The sequence below is a fragment of the Camelus dromedarius genome, chromosome 27 (genome assembly GCF_036321535.1).
Source record: "Camelus dromedarius isolate mCamDro1 chromosome 27, mCamDro1.pat, whole genome shotgun sequence".
Taxonomy (NCBI): Eukaryota; Metazoa; Chordata; class Mammalia; order Artiodactyla; family Camelidae; genus Camelus; species Camelus dromedarius.
In genome coordinates this window covers 10030222-10051101 of record NC_087462.1, presented here as the reverse complement: position 1 = coordinate 10051101, position 20880 = coordinate 10030222, and the positions used below count along the sequence as shown (strand labels likewise).

The window sequence follows — 20880 nt, the reverse complement described above, 5'->3', positions numbered from 1 at the left end:
ACATTCCTCTCTGCTGAAGCCACCCAGGAAGTGAAAGAAAAATACTATGGCTAAGCCCCCATGCAGCACTTCCTGCCACAAGCCTGCTGTGACTCCCACTGCGCTGAGGACACAACCCATACCCCTTCCCTCCACCCACAAGTCCCTACTGCTGCCTCCAACCAAGTCTTAGCACACTGTGTCCCTGCCACCCTGCCCTTCTCAGGAATGCTGTGACTTCATCGAGCGTCTCAGTCTTTGCCTGGGCTCTTCCTTTGCCAGAACTCCCCACATCTGCAGATCACTCTCTGGCTAATGCTACTTGTCCTTGGATTTCAACAGCAAAATCACTTCCTCCAGGAAGCCCTCCCAGACTGAGCATCTCTGCTAGCAGCCTCCCCCAAGGGCCACTGAAACACTTATTGGATGATTATTTGTTGCCATCACCCTCACTAGATTGTCAGCTCCACCAGGCAGAGACTAGATCTGCTCTGTCCCCTGCTGTGTCCCCAATGCCCTGCACACAGGAGGTGCCCAATAAGTGTCTGTGGGTGATTGAATTAAAGTCAACAAAATACCTACCAAAGCCATTTTTGTGCCAGGACTTGTGATGGGATTACAGAGATGAAAGCATCCTCTAAAATCTGTCCCCAAAGCTCTACTTTCTGGGGTTTGTATCCTACTAAGGACCTTGGCCCAGGTCTCACCTGGACACTGTCCACAGCTTCCTCCTCCACCTATGATAGCCTCAGGGGTGTAAAAATGCACCAATTGGAACCCCCTGTAATCCGGGCCCTGCTGACTGCTCTGCCGTCCCCCTCAGTTCTCACCTTATCCAACTACGACTTCTGGTCCTTCAACAGCTCAACTCACTCCCCAGTCAGGGCTTTTGCACTTGCGGTGGGTGCCCTCCGCCAGGAGTCTTCTTTCTTTGTCCTGTTTTAAATCCCTGCTCGAAGGATTATGACTTCTGCACAAAGTCCCCCATCCTCACCACCCCTGGGCCCCAATCTTTGCCTGTCCTGACACCTTGGTTTTCTTTATTATCTATAATGATTAATTGCCACCCTGCCAGACCAGATAGTGAGGTGAGCCTGAGGGTTGGTCTGCTTGATTTTTGCTGTTTCTAGGGCTGGCCTTAGGGCAAGGAGCACAGAAGGGGCCGTTATCATGCCATGGGTGGGTAAACTGAGGCCCTGGGAACTAGGCCCTTGCCAGAGTCCCACAAGAGTGAGCCTGGAGCTTTTTGAGACCCCAGGTGAGATCTGGGCCCTTCTCTGTGCTGTCACCCCTTCCCTTAGGTCTGGGATCTCCAGCAGCCTGTCTGAGCAGGGCAGCTGCTGCAGAGTCTTCCGGAACTTTCTGCCCCTCCCTGCCTTCATCCCCCACACAGCCCTGACTTTCGGTAAGTGACAGCAGCTCAGGAAGCCAAGGGGCCCACACAGGAAGCAGCGAGTGGGACTTTCCTCCTCTGCTGCCCAGCTCTGCCCTCCCTCCGTTGGCCCAGGGTCCCCATCCCCAAGGTAAGAGCTGGTGGTGCCACATGGCTCTGGCCAGGGGTTGGGGGGAGACTGTGTGGATGGTTGCAGCTGGGGACAAAGGCAAGTTTGCCTTTCAGGCCTCCGAGGAAACCCCCCAGATGTGAGCTGGGGTGGCTGGCTGTGTGGCCTCTGGCAAACTGCTCCCCTCTCTGGGTCTCAGCTTTGTCCTGCATAAAACGAGGCCTTGAATTCCCAGCTCCCTGGACTTGCGAGAATCATCGCACATGTGCCCAGGGTTCGAGGTCCCTGGGGAGACAGTTTCCAGCCCCCACCCTTCCAGCCCTCAGTTCAGAGAATAGGGTGACCATCCAGGCATGTGGGACTTTTGGTGTTAAAACAGGGGCATTTTTCTAGGCTCCAAACACCACCTCTGACTTTTTTTGTTTTACTTTTGATATTTTAAAAATCATATTTTTTAAGTTTTGTATTAAACAAAAGACGTGCTATGTGATTCCATTTACATAAAGGCACAAAGACAAGATCAGGGCAACTGTTAGAAATAGGATCGTAGTTCCCTCTGTGGGGAGTGACGGGGTCCGCAGAACTCCTGGGACTGGGAGTGTTTCGATTCCTGGTCTGGGAGTTGGTGACACCAGAGGGGGAAAGTTCTCTTTTCCCCACACCCTCCCTCCCTGACGGTAACCCCCAAACCACTGTGCCAAGGGACCTTCCTGTCTGGTTTAGCTGGTATTTATCAAGTGCTTGCTGGGACTATCACCAAGGATTTGTGCCACTCAGTGGGAATTAAATGAGTTGACAGCTCGGGCTGGGCTCAGCAAACAACCTTAGGGAAACAGGTAGGAATCAGCCCACTTTACAGCTGGAAAAGTTGTGTCCCAGCAGTGGGAGTCCTGCCCAGGTCACAAAGCCAGGATATAGTGGGGCTGGGGTTTGAACCCAGAGCCTGGGGTTTTCACCTATCCCCAGTCCCAGGCTTATATTCTGGGCATGTTATAAATCTCATTAATGCTGTCCACCACCCCTACCCCCACTGTTATTTTGGAACATAGTCTTTTTTACCCAACATTCTCTTTATATCCTCTTCATTCAGATCAATTTAAGTGGATCTTGTCCATTTGTCCCCGCTCCCACCCCGTTCCTCACAGGGTTCAAAGCCCAACTTCTTCCTCTACCCAGTCAGGGGTCCTAAGCTCTGGGGTCCCCCAGGGTGACTGAGATCTGGTAGTTGACTGGTGTGGAATGCCTGGGAATAAGGCGGGCGGTTTTCTCCCAGGGAGGACTTCCTATTATAGGGGCCTAATGGTGGGAGTGATGAAGGGAACAGAGGTGGGGGAGCAGGGGAAACAGACACAGAAATCCCTGTCGACTGAGTCATCAGTTTGGGTCTGCCTCCCTCAACGTGCATCACACCAGGTGCAAAAGCTTCCAGCTCCAGCCCCAGAAGTGCTTGAATCCCCCAGACCCAGAGGGAGGGTTGGCCACCCCTAGCTTCTTAAACACCTATATGCACAAGCCATCTGCTTTCTGGTCAGCAAATCCCTATATCTGTGATCGATTGCTCCAGCTTGTCTGGAGAAGGGGCTGGAGCAACTGGTGTATGGGAAGGCTGGAGATTGACTGGAGATGTCTGCCCTGAGTACCATAATAGTCTGGGGTGTGAGTTCCCACAAACTGGTGTGAATATATTCCACTCCCCAAGCACAGCCCTCATCTGGGGGGTTATGGCTCTTCACCCACCTTGCACACTCATCTCCCTCTCTCTGTCTCTCTGCATCTCTGTCTTGCTTTTTCTCTCTGTGTGTTTCTGTCCCTCTCTCCTCCCTCCCTCTCTCTCTGGCTTCACCCCTACCTCACCCACAAGCATCTCTGCCCCCTACTCCACTCCCAGAAGTGTTGTAGTCTTGTCCCCTCTGCCCACAACTGAGGGGCTACCTCTTTCTGTGTCCAGGCAGGCTGCAATCATGGCACCTCCAAGTGAGGAGATGCCCTTGATCCCTCAGCGTTCCTGCAGCCTCTCCTCTTCAGAGGCTGGCGCCCTGCACGTGCTGCTGCCCCCTCGGGGCCCTGGACCCCCACAGCGCCTATCCTTCTCTTTTGGGGACCACTCAGCTGAAGAGCTGTGTGTTCGAGCTGCTAAGGCCAGTGGTGAGTGGGTCCCTAGAAGGCTTGGCTGGAGGGAGGGGTAGGGCTGTGGGGAACCCAGATTGGGAGCTGAAATAGCTGCCAAGTGGAGTCAGCATTGGAGCTGGGGCTTTGAAAGATGAGTAAGAGTTTGGTAAGGGAGGAGGGTGCACAGGCAACGATATATGCAAAGACTCAGAAGTGTGATGATGTATTAGGGGAAACAGCTGGTCATCCCTCAAGGTAAACTGTACAGTGGAAAGAGATGCTCTAGGGAGAGGGGCCAGGAGCCCTGAGAAGCAGGCTGAGTACATGACTGGCTTCTCTCCTAAGGGCAATGAGGAGCCTTGGAATGGGTGTGAGAAGGGGTGGGACATGGTGTCAGAGCTGAAGGTGAGATAAAGCCTGTTGGGGCCGCATAGGGATGACATGGCAGCCCTGCAGGGGACAGAAGGGGAGACTTGGGTGGGAGCTGATGGAGGTGTCCCCTCAGGTATCCTGCCCGTGTACCACTCCCTCTTTGCTCTGGCCACGGAGGACCTATCCTGTTGGTTCCCCCCGAGCCACATCTTCTCCGTGGAAGACGTGGGCACCCAGGTCCTTGTCTACAGGCTCCGGTAGGAAGTGTCTCCCTACAACCTTCCTGATCCCTCAGGAGATGTGGATTAAATGATACCAGGAGGGCATGCCTTTTGTTGAGGGCTTAGGGAATGGGAGTTTAAAACAACAGTGACCCTACAATCACCATCTCCCTGAACCTCCTGGTGGGTACCCCAGGGAGGGTGTGGTCATTGCTTATTTGACAGTTGAGGAAACTGAAGCCAGAGTGGGTGGGTCACTTGTCCAAGGTCACACAGTAAGTCAATGACCTAATCTGAGCTCTGTGAAGTCTTCGCAGTTTAGGCTCCCCCCAACCGCCACACCACCATATCCCCACTCTAAGGTTCTCCCCTCCCCGCTTCCACAGCTTTTACTTCCCCAACTGGTTTGGGCTAGAAAAGTGCCACCGCTTTGGGCTACGAAAGGACTTAGCCTGCGCCATCCTTGACCTGCCAGTCCTGGAGCACCTATTTGCTCAGGTAGGGATCTGTGTGAGGTTCAGCCCAGGGGTGGAGGTCCACAGGGCTATATCAGGGCTCAGGACTGGGCAGCCTTGGCTGACCCTGCCTGTGGCAGCCCTGGGGTGGAGGTCAGCCCGGGGGTGGGGGTCTACAGAGCAACATCGGGGCTCATGGTTGGACTGTGACTGGCCCCTAGCACCGAAATGACCTGGTGAGCGGCTGCCTCCCAGTGGGCCTCAGCCTCAAGGAGCAGGGTGAGTGTCTCAGCTTGGCTGTGCTGGACCTGGCCCGCATGGCTCTCGAGCAGGCTCAGCGGCCCGAGGAGCTGCTGAAGACCATCAGGTGAGGGCTTCCAGGCTGTGGCGTCGTCAGAGTCCACCTTGAGGCTCCCCACCTAGAAGCCTGCTGTGCACTCATGTGGCCCAGACCCCTGCCAACCCAGCCCTACCCCCTTACCCACACTGAGGTTCCATCACCAGGCCTCCTGCAGCTAAAAGGCCTATATGTGTCCCTGTCTGTCCTATGGACCTCAATGGCCCTTCCCACACTGAGGCCCCGCTCCCATGTGTGTCCCTGGGTGTGTCTCCGTGTGCACTTTGTTGCCCCCCTATTGAGGCCATACACCAGCCCGTGAACTAAAGCCTGGGTTGGTGTGCGTCCCTGTCCTCCCTTCGGAGACCCCTTCCCACACTGAGGGCCCCCTACCCCCACTCGCAGCTACAAGGTCTGCCTGCCCCCCGGCCTGCGCGACCTGATCCAGGGCCTGAGTTTCGTGACACGAAAGCGTATCCGAAGGACAGTGCGCAGGGCTTTGCGCCGCGTGGCCGCCTGCCAGGCTGACAGGCATTCACTCATGGCCAAGTACATCATGGATCTCGAACGGCTGGACCCAGGCAGGGCCGCCGAGACCTTCCGCGTGGGCCTCCCCGGGACGGCTGGTGGTCAGGATGCGCCAGGGCTGCTCCGCGTGGCTGGTGGCAGCGGCATAGCCTGGAGCCCAGGAGAACAAGAGGTGCAAAGGCGGCGGGGGGCGGGGCCAAGGGGAGGAGCATGGTAGTGGGAGGGGCTTGAGGGGCGGGGTCAAAGGGAGGGCGACTGTGAGAGAGTTTGGGCCCGCCCCGCCACCCCCGGAGGAGTGAGAGGTGGGGCTGAGCCAGGTAGCGGAATGAAATAGGCTACTAGTTGGGTGGGCGGGGCTCAGGCCAGGGTCAACAGCAGGTGGAAGGGAGAGACAGGACTGAGGAAGGGCGGGGATCCTGACTGGACTAAGGGAAACCGCGAGATAAGGTGTAGCTAAGTGAGGGAGGGGCTCAGGGTTGGTGAGGGGGACCAGCCGAGAGAAGGAGGTGGGGTTTGGCAGGGGTGGGGCGGCAGATATTTGGGGCTGAGCAGGGGAGGGGTTGAAAAGGGCGGGACTGACAGAAAGGGTGAGTCTTGGCTGGCAGGTAGTAGGAGAGGGATGTGGCTGGGTGAGGCTGAGAGGGTAGGGTCTCAAGTGTATGGGTTGGTGGGGTCCAAGTTTCCAAGAGGGACTTTGGACTCGGGGTTGGGGGCGGGATCCCCAACCTCAGCCCTCCTCCTTCCCAGGTCCTTCAGCCCTTCTGCGACTTTCCAGAAATTGTGGATATCAGCATCAAGCAGGCCCCGCGCTTTGGCCCGGCTGGGGAGCACCGCCTGGTCACCGTCACCAGGACGGACAACCAGATCCTGGTGGGTGCTGGACGCCCCCCTACCTTACCCGAGGGCGGCGACGTGGGACTGTCACCCTTGGGCCACAGCGTGTGCTGACGCGGATCCCCTCAGGAGGCCGAGTTCCCGGGGCTGCCCGCCGCCTTGTCCTTCGTGGCACTCGTGGATGGCTACTTCAGGCTGACCACCGACTCCCAGCACTTCTTCTGCAAGGAGGTGGCGCCGCCGCGGCTGCTGGAGGAGGTGGCTGAGCAGTGCTATGGCCCCATCACGTAAGGACCCGACCCCACTGTGGCCAGACCCACCTGGGACTGAATCTCGGTCAGTCCCCTTCTCTGCTCCTCTGTGTCCTCACCTCTTAGGAGCTCTGAACAAGGAGTCAAGTGCTTGAACAGCGCCAGGTGCATAGGTGATGCTCAGTGAGGCTGGAGTCTCCTTTCTGCTGCTGGGGCAGCTGCTTCCCTCACTTTGACTCCTCCAGGCTCCAGGGCCATTTCCTGGGGATGCAAATGGTGCCTAGCTTCACCTACAGCCTCCTCTTTAATCCCCTAAGCAGAAGCCCTGACTTGTGGCTCATTTTATACATGGGAGGGAGTAAGGGAATGTTACCTGGTGAGGGTCCCAAAGGTTCAGAGAGATCAGGATTAGCCCAGGTCTAGTTTGGTTTCTCTGCTTCCATCTTTCTTTCTCTGTCTTTGACTCTCAGTTCCCTCCCTCCTTTCCTCACAGCCTGGATTTTGCCATCAACAAACTCAAGACTGGGGGCTCGCTTCCCGGCTCCTACGTTCTCCGTCGCAGCCCCCAGGATTTTGACAGCTTCCTCCTAACTATCTGTGTCCAGGTCAGTCTACCACTAGGGGCCAGGAGGACAAAGGAGGGCTTCCTGGAGGAGGTGACATTTAAGCTGAAAACTGAAAGATGAATCAGCATGGCTTCCTGAAGAAGGGGAGGGAAAAGGCATTCCCAGTGGATGGAACAGCATATGCAAAGGCTTGGAGATTTTGAGGGGATGGTGCTACCCACTCCCACTCAAGGGCCACTCCTCTTTGCAGACCCCCCTGGGCCCTGATTACAAAGGCTGCCTCATTCGGTGTGACCCTTCGGGAACTGTCTCCCTGGCTGGCCTTGGCCGTCCCCACAGCAGTCTTCGAGAGCTCCTGGCAGCCTGTTGGGATAGTGGGTTGCATGTGGATGGGATTGAGCTGAACCTCACCTTCTGCTGCACCCCCAGACCCAAAGGTGAGCCGGCCCTCTTCCTTGAGCTGAGTGATTGATCTGGGACCCTGCCTTCTGTGTCTGCCACAGCTCTTGTGTGGCAAGTGGGAGAGACTGCAGGTCAAGGTAGTTCAGTGGGGAAAAAGGGTGATTTGGGGCTGCTAGGATAGATGTTGCTTTCAGGCATGGCTAGGTCCAGGCACAGTTGGACTAGCACTTAGTCTTTCTCCATCTCTTGCCTCTTCCTCTGGGTGAATTTTGCTCTCAGACAAATCCCCCTTGGATGGGACAACTTTGAGGTGTGAGTTCTCCAGAGTCTCCCAGAATCCCTAGCAGGACTGACACCAGGCTGCCCACAGCACCACCTGGTCGTTTGCACCCCCTGCAGGGTTCCTTCCCTCTCTGTCTCCCTCCCCCACCCCCTACTGCAACTTCCTGGAGTCTCCTTTCAAATAATGCACATGCTCCTGGGTCCTCATCTCAGTGAGGGAGAGGGGTCACAAGAGACACTCCACTGAGACAGGGAGTAAGGAAAGCTTTGAGGACCTTTTTCCTCTGACGTCTGGTTTTCTTCCTCCACTCACTCCCCATAGAAAAATCCAACCTGATCGTGGTCCGGAGAGGTTGCAGCCTGCCCACGTCATGCCCTGTTCAGCCCCAATCTCAATGCCAGCTGAGTCAGATGACGTTTCACAAGATCCCTGCTGACAGCCTGGAGTGGGTAAGGAGCCCCAAGGAATGGAGGTTGGGGATACTTCAGTTGTGAGCCAGAGACCATGTCTACATCCATCTCTGCTGCATGGCCCTAGGCATGTGACATACCCTCCTTATGCCTGTTTCATCATCTATAAAATGCGGCCAGTGCCTGTGCCTGGCTCGGGCCAGGGCCAGAAAACTGGATCCCACGGGAGCCCCCTTACTGGCCTCTCCTGTTTCCCCCTCACTCTCCAGCATGAGAATCTGGGTCACGGGTCTTTCACCAAGATTTACCGCGGCTGTCGACATGAGACCGTGGATGGGGAGGCCCGGGAGACAGAGGTGCTGCTCAAAGTGATGGATGTCAAGCACAAGAACTGCATGGAGGTGAGCAGGGTGGGGACCAGGCCTTCTGGGTTCAGAGAAATTTAAAAACACACGGGTCCTAAAACAACAGACATGTAGCCAAAGCATCTCCAAACCATGAACTACAGGAGGGTCAGGGAATTTAGATACAAATAGAAAGAGTACACCAAACAGAGAGAACAGCCGGTGCAAAGGTCCTGAGGCCGGGCCAAGCCTGGCATGTTGAAGGAACATCAGGGAGGCCAGTGGGTTGGAGAGGAGCGGGCAAAGGAGAAGAGAAGAATGATGTGGATGGAGACATCAGCAGATGCTGGGCAACACAGGGGAAGGTTTGAGCCCTTCTCAAATCCCAAGTCTCCCACTTGTGTGAGAGACTCATGGTAGGCTACAGTGAGGACTTCCATCCTTCATCAGAAAACCATGATACAGTGGGGAAGGTATAGCTCAGTGGTAAAGTGCATGCTCAGCATGCATGAGATCCTGGGTTCAATCCCCAGTACCTCCATTAAAACAAACAAACAAACAAAAAGAAAACCATGATACAAAAAAAAAAAAATTTTGTACACAGTGTAAACAAGCCTGCATCTAAAAAGAAAAAAGAAAAACATCGTGATACAGAGTGCTGTGTGCATTAATGGTTAACTTTGGAGCCGAAGGAGGCGTGTGGCTAGGTCTCCTAAGGCAGGTTTGTGAGCAGCAAGTTTGGGGTCCTTGGCCTGACCCTGGGGTGGGAGGAACCCATGCATCTTCTCTCCCTCTCCCTTCCCCAGTCATTCCTGGAAGCAGCGAGCTTGATGAGCCAAGTGTCATACCAGCATCTTGTGTTGCTCCATGGCGTGTGCATGGCTGGAGACAGTGAGAAACACTCCCTATCCCCACCCCTGCCCTACCTCATTTAGCCTAAAATTGAGCCTATCTACGGCAGCAATGGCGCCCCCTGCTGGGGCTCCGTTCCAACCAAGGGCCACAGTATCTCGCTAAGCTTCCATTTCATCAGTATAACTCAACAGCTCTTGGGAGCCCAGAATGTGGCAGGAGCTGGGTGCATTGAGTAGAACATGCCAGGCTGGGCAGAGTGATAAATGAGCGTGTGTGGCGGGGGCAGCACAGGGCACAGTGGGTGGTCAGGGGCTGCTAACTCAGCTTGGAGGTCAAGCAACAGGATTCTGAGTAGGTGAGGACCAGTTCTAGGCTGGGAAGGCAAGGATAAGTTGGCGATAGGGAAGAGGGAGAAGAGGGATGTTCTAGGCAGAAACATAGAATGTGCGAAGGGCTGGAAGTGAGTTATAGAGAGAGATTGGTACCTTCTAGGAATATCAGACAAGTAGTTTGGAGGTGGGAAGTGGGGTAAGGCTGGAGGGGCAAGGGAGGGAAAAGTCAGAGCTGAGAGTTCAAGTGACCCTTGAAGGTGGGATGCGGGCAGAGCCTGTTGAACACGAGTACAGTCCTGCCTCCTAACCCTCCCCCTCCCTACTGCCACCAGGCATCATGGTGCAGGAGTTTGTACACCTGGGAGCACTGGACACGTATCTGCGCAAGAGTGGCCACCTGGTGCCTGCCAGCTGGAAGCTACAGGTGATCAAACAGCTGGCCTATGCCCTCAACTATCTGGTGAGTCCTCCTCCTCTGCCTGCTCCACTCTCCATCCACAGAGCGGAGGGGAATTGAGAGTGGGTGCTGTAGTAAGGATAGAAGTTTGGCAAGGCTGCAAGGCAGATGACGTTGGGCATTTTAGACTGAGAGAACAGCATATGTACAGGGTCAGAGATATAAGAGCAGAAGAAGGGAACAGCTGGTCATCCATGGACATCAAGGGGAGTAGTGAGAAATGAGCCTGGGCAGGGAGGAAGTCTTCTGAGAAGAAGGAACACTGGACCTGGGACCTTGAAGACTGAGTAGGAGTTCATCAAGGGAAGAAAGGAAGGAGGGCATGTCAGGCCAAGGCAACAGCCTGGGCAAAGGCTGCAGCTTAGATGGTGGGTTGCATGTCCTGGGGTGCATCAGGTAGTTTACTTGGCAGGGAACCAGGGTAGAGGTGTGGGAGAGAGAAGCTCACATAAAGAGCAAACAAGGGCTGGATCTCAAAGGGCCTTGAATGCCAGGCTGAGGACCTTTGACTTTACCCTGAAACGACTGAGGAGCCATGGAGTGGGAGAGCACTGTTTTGAGAGGGGGAGGGCCACAGGGGGTGGACTGCCAACAGTCTAGGGAAGATTCTAAAGTATGGTCTGAGCAGTCCCAGGTGGGCTTTGAAGAATGTGTAGGAGTTCACCAGCCAGACTACTCATTCATCAACCCCTCCTTGGCATTTCCCTATGCCTGGCTCGCTTAGGAAGACAAAGGTCTCCCTCATGGCAATGTCTCAGCCCGGAAAGTGCTCCTGGCCCGGGAGGGGGCTGATGGGAACCCACCCTTCATCAAACTGAGTGACCCTGGTGTCAGCCCCACTGTGCTAAGTCTGGAGAGTAAGTGCGGAGCGGTGGAGGAGGGAGGGGCCTAGTGGGTCACGGAAGCGGATCCCTGACCCCATCCCTGCCCCCGCAGTGCTCACTGACAGGATTCCCTGGGTGGCCCCTGAGTGTCTCCAGGAGGCCCGAACACTTGGCTTGGAAGCTGACAAGTGGGGCTTTGGTGCCACAGTCTGGGAGGTGTTCAGCGGTGTCATGATGCCCATCAGCACCCTGGATCCAGCCAAGGTCAGAGCACCGGCATTGGCCTCAAGAGCCCTCATTTGATAGAAGGGTAGACTGAAGTCCAGCTTGGGGAGGATGGGTGGGTCTGAGGGGGCTTTCTGAGGGTGCACCAGCTCTTCCTCCTGCCCTCAGAAGCTCCAGTTTTACGAGGAACGTCAGCAGCTGCCCGCCCCCAAGTGGATGGAGCTGGCCCTGCTGATCCAACAGTGCATGGCGTACGAGCCGGGCCAGAGGCCCTCCTTCCGTGCTGTCATCCGTGACCTGAACAGCCTCATCACTTCAGGTGCCTACTGGCACTGGGTCAGGTGTGGGGCAGGGCAGCGCTAGCCTGTCATATTGGGCCCAGTAGGAGAAGAGTGAGGGTCGCATTCAGAACCTGCCCTGAGTTGGAGTGGTTTGTGACTGTAACAGTCAGCACAAGCTTCAACAACTGCTGTAATAAACAGGCCCCTCAGCTCAAGGTTGAACATAGTGGATATTTAGTTCTCATTTGATGAGGGTGTCCAGGTCAACAGGAACCTTTCCCTTTGTAGCTTCACCCATCCCATGGCCTTAGGCCCCTGTTGGATCCTCTGTAGGCAGGAGACAGATGGGAGACGGTCCCATTCTAGGTTTCCATGGGCCAGGTCTGAAGTGGCACCCAGGATATCTCTCCCCTCCATCAGCTTGAGCTCAGTCATGTGACCACCCCTCATGGGGGAAACTCCCTTCTGTCTGTGTGCAGTGTACGCACTATGTAAGAGGCCTGCCTTTGCCCAGGGGCACCTTTTCCAGCCCCCACAAATTACCTTTTGGCTTGCAGTGGCCCTGCCATAATGTACAGGAAGGGTAAGCATGCAGATTGAAGTCACACAGCAAGTCAGTTTAGGAGTGGGAGCCCAGTATGCTGTTCATTTACTGCTCATGTCCTCCAGATTATGAGCTCCTCTCAGACCCCACACCTGGTGCCTTGGCACCCCGTGACGGGCTTTGGAATGGTGCCCAGCTCTATGCCTGCCAGGACCCTACCATCTTTGAGGAGAGACACCTCAAGTATATCTCACAGCTGGGCAAGGTGAGGTGGGCTGGCTTGGGGTGGGTGGGGTAGCACCCATGCACGTGGACACCAGCCCTGCTGTCCCCCAGGGCAACTTTGGCAGCGTGGAACTATGTCGCTATGACCCACTGGGCGACAACACAGGCGCCCTAGTGGCTGTGAAGCAGCTGCAGCACAGTGGGCCAGAACAGCAGAAGGACTTCCAGCGGGAGATCCAGATCCTCAAAGCCCTGCACAGCGACTTCATTGTCAAGTACCGAGGTGTCAGCTATGGTCCAGGTGAGCCACCTCCCAAGTAGGTGCTCTTCAAATCACATCCTCATCCTCCTCCAGTACCATTTTAGGGTGATTTGAGAACGCCAACAGTGGCGCTACTGACGTCTCTTTTTCACCCAGATTCAGATCGCCTTGGGATTGTCAATATCCCCACCTGAAAAATGGGTCATTTATAAGGTTCTTAAAGAATCAATGCCTGTAGGGGGAGGAGGATATAGCTCAGTGGTAGAGAATGTGCTTAGCATGCACAGGGTCCTGGGATCAGTCCCCAGTAAAAACATCAATGTATATAATAGAAGGTACTCAAAAGACATTAGCGATAGGTGTCATTGTTACCGTTCCCATTTTATAGAAAGTAATATTGAGGCCAGGCAGGACTCAAGGTCCCATTCTTAATGGGGAAGAATTGGGAGGGGGAGAAGACAGAGTTAGGCCCTGTGGTGACTCCTCCTTTCCTCCCCCACCTCCCCTAGGCCGCCAGAGCCTGCGGCTGGTCATGGAGTACCTGCCCAGCGGCTGTCTGCGCGACTTCCTGCAGCGGCACCGTGCCCGCCTCGACGCTGGCCGCCTGCTCCTCTTTGCCTCGCAGATCTGCAAGGTGCCAGGCGGGTGTGAGAGGGCGGGGCGCCGGGGGACCTGCGGGTGCTGAGCTGGCTCAGCCTGGGCAGGGTCTTCATAGATTTGCTGGGAAGGCTGTGGTCTGGTTGGAAGTGGGGTTGAGTTAGGGCTAAGGTCAGGACTGGAGTGCAGGATGGATCAGGGATAGGGTGAGACTTGGGGGTCTGGGTTGGGGCTGGTGTAGGATACCAGGTCAGGCTTGGGGCCCGGGCCCAGTCATCCTGGGGTCCATGCCCCATGCCTGCCCGCAGGGCATGGAGTACCTAGGCTCCCGCCGCTGCGTGCACCGCGACCTGGCAGCCCGTAACATCCTGGTGGAGAACGAGACGCACGTCAAGATCGCAGACTTCGGCCTCGCCAAGCTTCTGCCGCTCGACAAAGACTACTACGTGGTCCGCGAGCCCGGCCAAAGTCCCATCTTCTGGTGGGCACTCCGCCCCGCCCCCACCCTGACCATTCCCTTCCTCCCAGTTACCCAGGCCCCCTCCCCTGCACCCACTTTCCTGGCCGCGCCCCTCCTCCCCCTGCCCTGGGCCCACCCTGGCCACGCCCCGACAACCCCGGCCCCTCCCCGCTGTACAGCTTCGACCCCCCCCCCCATCCTGCCCTGCTCCGCCCCTTGGCACTGGTCCCTCCCTTCCTTCAAAGGCATGGCTCTTCCCTGATCCCACCCAGGCCTCACTCTGGCCCAACCTGGGGTTGGAGAATCCTCTCAACCCACGGTCTGGGGAACTAGAGACCTCGGATCTGGGACTGACCATCTCACAGCCTCCACCTTGACCAGCTCCCCAGCCCAAGGCTGCCCCCTTCCCCGTCCTCTGCCCTACGGTCGAATCCCAAGACTTCCTCATCCCCCTCAGGTATGCCCCAGAGTCCCTCTCAGATAACATCTTCTCGCGCCAGTCGGATGTCTGGAGCTTCGGGGTCGTCCTGTATGAGCTCTTCACCTACAGTGACAAGAGCTGTAGCCCCTCAGCTGTGAGTTGGCAGCCCCGGATCTCCAACACCCTCCTCCCCACAACCCCTTCATGGCCAATCCCTGTCCTGTTTGTACCTGCGTCCATCTTTTGCTTAGGATCACCTGATCCCAACCTTAGAGGGCCCAGTAGGACGTCTTTTCACTCTGGCTGACCCCTCCTCCCACCACAGGCAGCACCCCCCCATCCATCACAGAAGACTCCTCCTCTTTTAAGGAGGACACTGTCCCTCTCTGTGGGTGATTCCCCTCCTCCCTTCACTCTGGCTGACTCCCTCAGTCACGGATGGCCCCTACTCCCTCCATCATGAATGGCTCGTCCCCCACCATGCATGCTCCCCCTTGGTCCCAGGAGTTCCTGCGGATGATGGGATGTGAGCGAGATGTCCCAGCCCTCTGCCGCCTCCTGGAGCTGCTGGCTGAGGGCCAGAGGCTGCCCGCACCTCCTGCCTGCCCTGGTGAGGTGAGCACTGGAGGGCCTGCCTCAGTTTCCCACTCTGTAGCTGCACTGGGGGTCTTGGGCCAGCCTGCTGGCCCCTCTGGGTCTCTTCACCACTGATGTCTCTTGGTTGAGAGCAGAGGCCAGGGCATGAGGCTGAAGGAGATTCTGTCCTCTACTTTGCTGCTCTCTATTTGGCAAGTCACAAACACTTTCAGAGCCTAAGTTATCCTATCTCCAAAATGGGAGTAACTGCCTTATTGGATGGGAGAGGATCAGACTAGTTAATGCCTCTCCAGTGCTCACTTCTGAGCCTGGCACACAGTCGGTGCTCAATAAATGTTTGTGGCCTGAGCAAGTTAATTTATAAATGATCAACCACATGTCTGACACTTGCACAAAAGTTGTGATGATAAACTGTGAGAGTCACTATCAGTTACTGAGCACTGATGGTGTGGGGACCCAGCAGGGGACAGAACAGATACTACCCCTCCCCCACTATAGCTTGTAGAAGCTAACAAGAACATTCTGATGCTGCTCAATGTCTGGAAAGAGATGGGGGATGTGGTCAGGGAGGGCCTCCTAGAGGGGGTGATGCCTGAAAGAGGAAGAGGATCCTGCTCGTGGGGAAAGCTGAGAGAGGACACTCTCAGTGGAGAACACAGCAGGTGCAAAGGCTCTGAGGTGGGAATGAGCTTGGTGTATTTAAAAACTGAGATGGGGGCAAATATGGCTGCATGGAATGAGAGAGGAGGTGATGGAGGGAGATGGTGGAGGGAGGGAGGTAGGGGAGGGGATGAGATTTTGTTCTAAGATCCATAGGGAACCATGGGAGGCTTTGGAGTAAGCAAGGAAGAGATGGAGTCTAATTTATATTTTAAAACTATTAACAGGAGTTATGATCTTCCTACCACTCACATGTGACCCTGTTGTCTCTTCCCACCCCCTCAGGTTCATGAGCTCATGAAGCTATGCTGGGCCCCTAGCCCACAAGACCGGCCACCATTCAGTGCTCTGGGTCCCCAGCTGGATGCACTGTGGAGTGGAAGCCAGGGATAGTGTCCAGAGGCATGAGATTTTCGCCTTCCCTGCTTGTCTGGAGGGAGAACCCCATTCACCATCATTTTTATATCTCCTGCACACAGACCTCTGGGTTCTGGTCTCCATGGACTGGCTGTGTGACCTCGGGCAGGGACTGAACCTCTCTGGGTTTCCTGTTTCAGAGACTCCCTCATGAGGCAAATGACATTGCACTTAGGGGCTTGTAGAGCAAGAGTAGTCTTGTGGCCTTTGAAACTTGTAAAGATTCAAGACAGATGCAATGGTGGGGTCTTCTGAACTCCCCCCCACCCCCGAATCAAGGAATAAATTTAAGCCTCTTCCATCTTCCCATCTTCTCATGGCTTGGCCCTGAGCTTCTTGTCTCATTTCCAGAAGGAACATTATGTAGCTTTAAATATATGATCTCAGGCTTCTTTTCCCTCTTCCCTCTTTAGCTGGAGGAAGCCAAGGACAAGAGCAGCTGCCCTGGCTGAAATTCATTTTTGGGGGGAACCTGTGTGACTGGGATTGTGTAAGAGGCCAGAGAAGGCTGAGGTCCTGGTCGACCCTAACCGAACCTGAGTGTCCCAGGGCTTCAGTTTTTCTGTCTTACACACTAGAGCCCTTTCTGTCCTGACCAGAGGATCGCACAACTGATGACTATGGAGGCTGACAGAAACTCTTCAGCAGTTGAAGGAAGGAAAGGCATTCTTGGTAGAGGGAACAGCATGGCAAGAGTAAGGAGGCTCTGAGTATACAGGTTAAGAGCTCAGGTGTTGGAGCCCATGGTTCTGCCACTTATTTGCTGTGTGATGGTGGGTGAGTTGTTTCTCCTCTCTGAGCCTCCGTTCCGTCCTCTTACAATGGGCAATAGTGTTGGCCCTTTGGTGGTACAAAGTCAACTTCTGGAGGCTTGTGAAAAGGCATTTTGTGCAGGTTAAGCCCGCATCGCTTCTTCACACCTGCCAGCAATGCTTTTCTGCCACTTTTGCCTCTTTGGAAAACTTTTATTCACCTCTCAAAACCCCAGCTATCACCTCCCTGCAGCCCTCCCTGGGGTTCTCCCACAACTGCCAGCCAGCCCTGTACTTCCTTCTGACCCTTGGACTGGGGTGGGGTCTGCATTCAGCTCTGTCTCCTCTGACCTGGAGGCTCCTTGGGGGCTGGGCTGGGGTGGGCAGAGAGAGGACTCTGGGAGTGTTTGTTGAATGAATAAAGAAGTTCAGGGGTTGGAGGAGAGTATAGCTCAGTGGTAAAATGTGTGCTTAGCATGCATGAGGTCTTGGGTTCAATTCTCCAGTACCTCCATTAAAAAGTAATAATAATAAATAAATAAACGAACCTAATTACCACCTCCCAAATAATAAAAATATAAAAAGAATAACAAATTTTAATGTTCAGTGGAAAGGATGGGTTGTTGCTGGACTTGGGCAGTGGGGATCCTTAGAGATGTGCGAGCCGGGAAGGAACGTGCTTATGGCTGGGGGATAGAGATCCCTGGGGGCCACAGACCCCTCAGGGCAGGCTGGCAGCAGAGGGGCAGGAGGATGGGGTTTGGAGGACAGAAGCCCTCCCCCCAGCCCCAGCTGCTGGCCTTGGCTCAGTCCTGGGGAGCTGATTACAGGCTCTTCTTGGTGGGTGGAGAGAACAGGCTGCTCTTGGGGGGTCAGAGGGCGAGGCTGGATTAGGAAGGCAAGGCCATGCAGCTGGGTCCAACATCAGTAGGGGCCAGGCTAGTCCCCTCCACATCTGCTGGAAAGATTAGGAGAGTGACAGAGACAGAGAGAGATAGAGAAGGAGAGAGAAAGGCCAAGACTCAGGGGGAGACAGACAAGCAAGGGAGAGACAGAGACAGAGATCTCTACGCCTACTCTCCTAGCCTAGGTAAAGCTGCCTGCTTTGGTGAAAGGGGGACGGGATGGCTCTGGGCTCAAGCAGGAAAGGATTTTTCAGCTCAGGGTCTCCCCTGAGTTGGGTTGAGTAACCGTCCTCTCTGCCTTAGTTTCCCTCCTTGGTAAAACAGGGTCATAAGGCTTCCTGAGCTCATACCCGGCAGATGCTGCACGATTGCAGCCGGCTTCATTCTGGGTCCCCCAGACCCTGCCCAGCCCAAGGAGGCCAATGCGGGAGAGGCAGAGCCGACCAACACTCCAGCCCCAGGGCATACCCAGCCTCCTGTGGTCTTGGGCAAGTGTGGCGTCCCCTCTCTGAGCTTCAATTTTCCTTCTTTGTACAATAATAAGGACAAGAAGATTCTGGGCTTGGTGGTTTTTTTAGCAGAGGTACTGGGGATTGAACCCAGGACCTTGTGCATGCTAAGCATGCTCTCTACCACACTCTACCATTGAGCTAGACTCTTCCCCTGAAGACAACAAGATTCTGTAGTGTTTTTTTGTTTTTGTTTTGGGGGAGGGAGGAGGTAATTAGGCTTATTTATTTTTATATTTAATGAAGGTACTGGGGATTGAACCCAGGACCTCTCGCATGCTAGGCACACATTTTACCACTGAGCTATACCTCAACTCCTACAAGATTCTGAATGTCCCTGGTCTCAGCTGGCTGCCTGCCTGCCTGCCTTCCACCAGCATCCTGTGGAATGATTATTTCTCAGTTCATTTCTTTCACTTCTTTACAATGGTTAAAAAAAAAAAAAAGACTCCTCAACCAGTGGTCCCCTGGGAGAGATGTGCCCAAGGAAGGAGGAGAAACCATGGTGGTTTTGCGCTCATTTCAGCCTCTCTATAACCAGTGTTGTGGCTGGATCAGCTCTTGGAGTTCTTATTATGACTGCAAGATGCCCTTCAGCAACAACCAACAGGAAACTTGGAGAAAATCAAAATGTATTACGTACAGGACGTGGAAATTAGACAGCACACCTGGGGCCACAGAACCAGGTCACAGGTAGAGAGAGCATTATGGGCTTGGGGTCCTGCTTTTATTAGGGTCAAAAGTGAGGGCCTCGTGCTCCCCAGACTCAATCTTTATTGGTGAACTTATTTAAGAAAAGTTTTTGGAGGGGAGGTAATTAGGTTTATACATTTATTTTTTAAATGGAGGTACTAGGGATTGAACCCAGGACCTCATGCATGCTAAGAATGCGCTCTACCACTGAGCTATAACCTCCCCTGCCACTGGGGAATTTAAATGTGAGAATGGGGATTTAAAACACAAGGAGAGGAAAAATCAAGTGGTGAGTTATGGAAATCAACCAAGATGTCTGAAACAAAGGCAGCTGAGTTGAAGAAGGTGGCCTGGCTCTGTGTAGTGACATTGGAGGGCCATCTTTGAAGCTAATGCCCCAGCAATCAAAGCTTAAGTCAGGCACTCCTTTTACAAGAAAGAGAAAACCCAACTATCAGGGGTTCCCTGACCCTGCCCTTGGCCTTGTCCCTGGGCCATCTTCGAGAATGCTTTGTCCCTTCCCCAAGGCCCCCAGCTGGGGCGGGCTGGGCTCCTATAACAGGGGGATCCTCACTGGGGCCGGGCACCTCCCGCCGCCATGGACCCCTGCCGGCTCTCCTGGGCGCTGGTGCTGCTGGGCCCGGCCCTGGCGCTTGCCCTGGGCCCTGCGCCCGCCCAGGAGGCCCCCGAGAAGCTGTGCGGCCACCACTTCGTGCGCGCGCTGGTGCGGCTCTGCGGGGGCCCGCGCTGGTCCCCCGAGGACGGGCAACCTGTGGCTGGTGGCGACCGTGAGTGAGGGCGGGCGAGGACTGTGCTCTGGGGCCTCTGGGTGTGTTGGGGGTGGGTGCATGCGGGCGTAGATGGGGATTGGGGCAAGCGGGAGGGTCTGCATGTATGTTTGGGGGTCCACTTGCCAATTGCAGGGTGTGCGGTCCCCTGCCCTGGGGGAATCAGTGTGAGGCGAGCCAGGCAGAATCTTAACAAGTGCACAGTTAGATCTTGTCTTTATTTACAATTTCAATATTTTGAGCATCACGAATTTTTGTGTTAATTTTGATTTTTAAATATTGCATTAAAACATGATTGATCTTGGTTGTTGAGGTTTTTTGGCGCCCCCTCAAATTGTGCACTGGAGGCCAGAGACTGGCTCTCCTCGCCCTAGTCCAGGCCCTGGGGCAGAGGGTATAAAACAGGTTTGTGCGCACGTCTGTCACACGCGTGTGTGTCCGGTGTGTGTGAGTCTGTGTGACACAGGTACAGATGGGTGTGCAGGGGCACACGTGGAGGGGATGTGAGGGTGTGTGCCTGCGACTATGTGTGCCCACTGCCTGCACATGCTGCACATGTATGTCATGTGTCCCCTGTCCCACTGTCCCCTTGCTGTCTTCTGCTCTGTGAAGTGCCTGTGCAGTCTTATGCTGGGTGGCACATGGGAATGGCCATAGCTGGGGACTTGAGTGTGGGTGTGGGTGGAGAGTGCACACATCTGGACAGGGGAATCAATCTGTGCCTGCTATACAGTAGGTGCTTCATAAATGGTCAGTCGACTTGTGTGCATGATGAGTGTTTGGTGGGTCACACAGCAGGATGTGAGCTGCAGTTGTGTGTGCAGTGTATGTGTGGGGTCCTCTGGGGTACCCCCTCCATGCTGAATTCCTCCCTGTCCCCAGGTGAGCTGCTACGGTGGCTGGAAGGAAAACATCTCCTCCATGGGCTGGTGGCCAATGGGGACCCCATGCTGATACTCGCCTCACCGCCCCTGCCCCAGGCCTCTCACCATCACCACCACCGCCGCCAGGCAGCTGCCACCAACCCTGCCCGCCACTGCTGCCTCAGTGGCTGCACCCGGCAAGACCTGCTGGCCCTCTGTCCCCACTGAACCCTCCTGGGGCGTGGCTTTGGAGGCACCTGAGACCTAAAGGAGTCTGGTCTGGCAAGCTCCTGATGCCGCATAACACCATGAAGCACCATGTCTGGGAGGAGGTTGTTGGTTACCTCTCAAACAAGGTGCTCACCACCTCCCCAGGCTGCCTGTCCTCTCTGGGGCCAACTTGGAGGATCCTTGGGTTTTTGGAGACGCCAGATACCAAAGTTCAAACATTCTCACCTCAGAGGAGCCCCAAGTGCCCCGCTCCCTTGCATTTGTTGACACCCCATTTGCTGTCTCCTCCATAGTAAATAAATAAGATGCCTGCAGAATCCAAAGCAACTTTTTGCATTTTCTCAAGACAACGGGACCAGCCACAGGCCACAGTCAGCCTTCACATGGGA

The 20880-nt window shown here is 55.1% G+C and overlaps 2 protein-coding genes across 3 annotated transcripts; both read left to right on the top strand.

The window, feature by feature from the left end:
* Positions 1-1369: 1369 nt before the first annotated feature.
* JAK3 (Janus kinase 3) lies at positions 1370-16064 on the top strand. 2 transcript variants are annotated; one of them, XM_031437600.2, is made up of 24 exons: positions 1370-1502; positions 3430-3626; positions 4096-4219; positions 4570-4681; positions 4860-5005; positions 5381-5675; positions 6251-6373; positions 6467-6624; positions 7082-7193; positions 7405-7591; positions 8161-8288; positions 8519-8650; positions 9400-9484; positions 10113-10240; positions 10962-11094; positions 11174-11325; positions 11455-11605; positions 12237-12376; positions 12448-12637; positions 13108-13232; positions 13504-13676; positions 14113-14230; positions 14581-14691; positions 15619-16064. In XM_031437600.2, exons 2-24 carry the CDS (start codon positions 3443-3445, stop codon positions 15724-15726), a joined length of 3315 nt encoding a protein of 1104 aa, XP_031293460.1. In that variant the 5' UTR covers positions 1370-1502; positions 3430-3442; the 3' UTR covers positions 15727-16064. The 2 variants fall into 2 exon arrangements, with proteins under 2 accessions (XP_031293460.1, XP_031293461.1); XM_031437601.2 differs by having other exon boundaries at positions 1382-1502; positions 3434-3626.
* A 1014-nt stretch (positions 16065-17078) lies between these two features.
* On the top strand, positions 17079-20814 carry INSL3 (insulin like 3). The gene is made up of 2 exons (XM_010995105.3): positions 17079-19397; positions 20280-20814. The coding sequence occupies exons 1-2, from the start codon at positions 19208-19210 to the stop codon at positions 20486-20488; spliced, it is 399 nt and encodes a 132-aa protein (XP_010993407.2). The 5' UTR covers positions 17079-19207; the 3' UTR covers positions 20489-20814.
* The last annotated feature ends 66 nt before the right edge of the window (positions 20815-20880 follow it).

Coding starts and splice junctions, on each gene's coding strand:
- JAK3 (XM_031437600.2), top strand. CDS start 3,443: ATGGCACCTCCAAGTGAGGAGATGCCCTTGATCCCTCAGCGTTCCTGC. Junction 6,374..6,466: donor GGACGGACAACCAGATCCTG/GTGGGTGCTGGA, acceptor GGATCCCCTCAG/GAGGCCGAGTTCCCGGGGCT. Junction 11,095..11,173: donor CACTGTGCTAAGTCTGGAGA/GTAAGTGCGGAG, acceptor CTGCCCCCGCAG/TGCTCACTGACAGGATTCCC.
- INSL3 (XM_010995105.3), top strand. CDS start 19,208: ATGGACCCCTGCCGGCTCTCCTGGGCGCTGGTGCTGCTGGGCCCGGCC. Junction 19,398..20,279: donor ACCTGTGGCTGGTGGCGACC/GTGAGTGAGGGC, acceptor CCCTGTCCCCAG/GTGAGCTGCTACGGTGGCTG.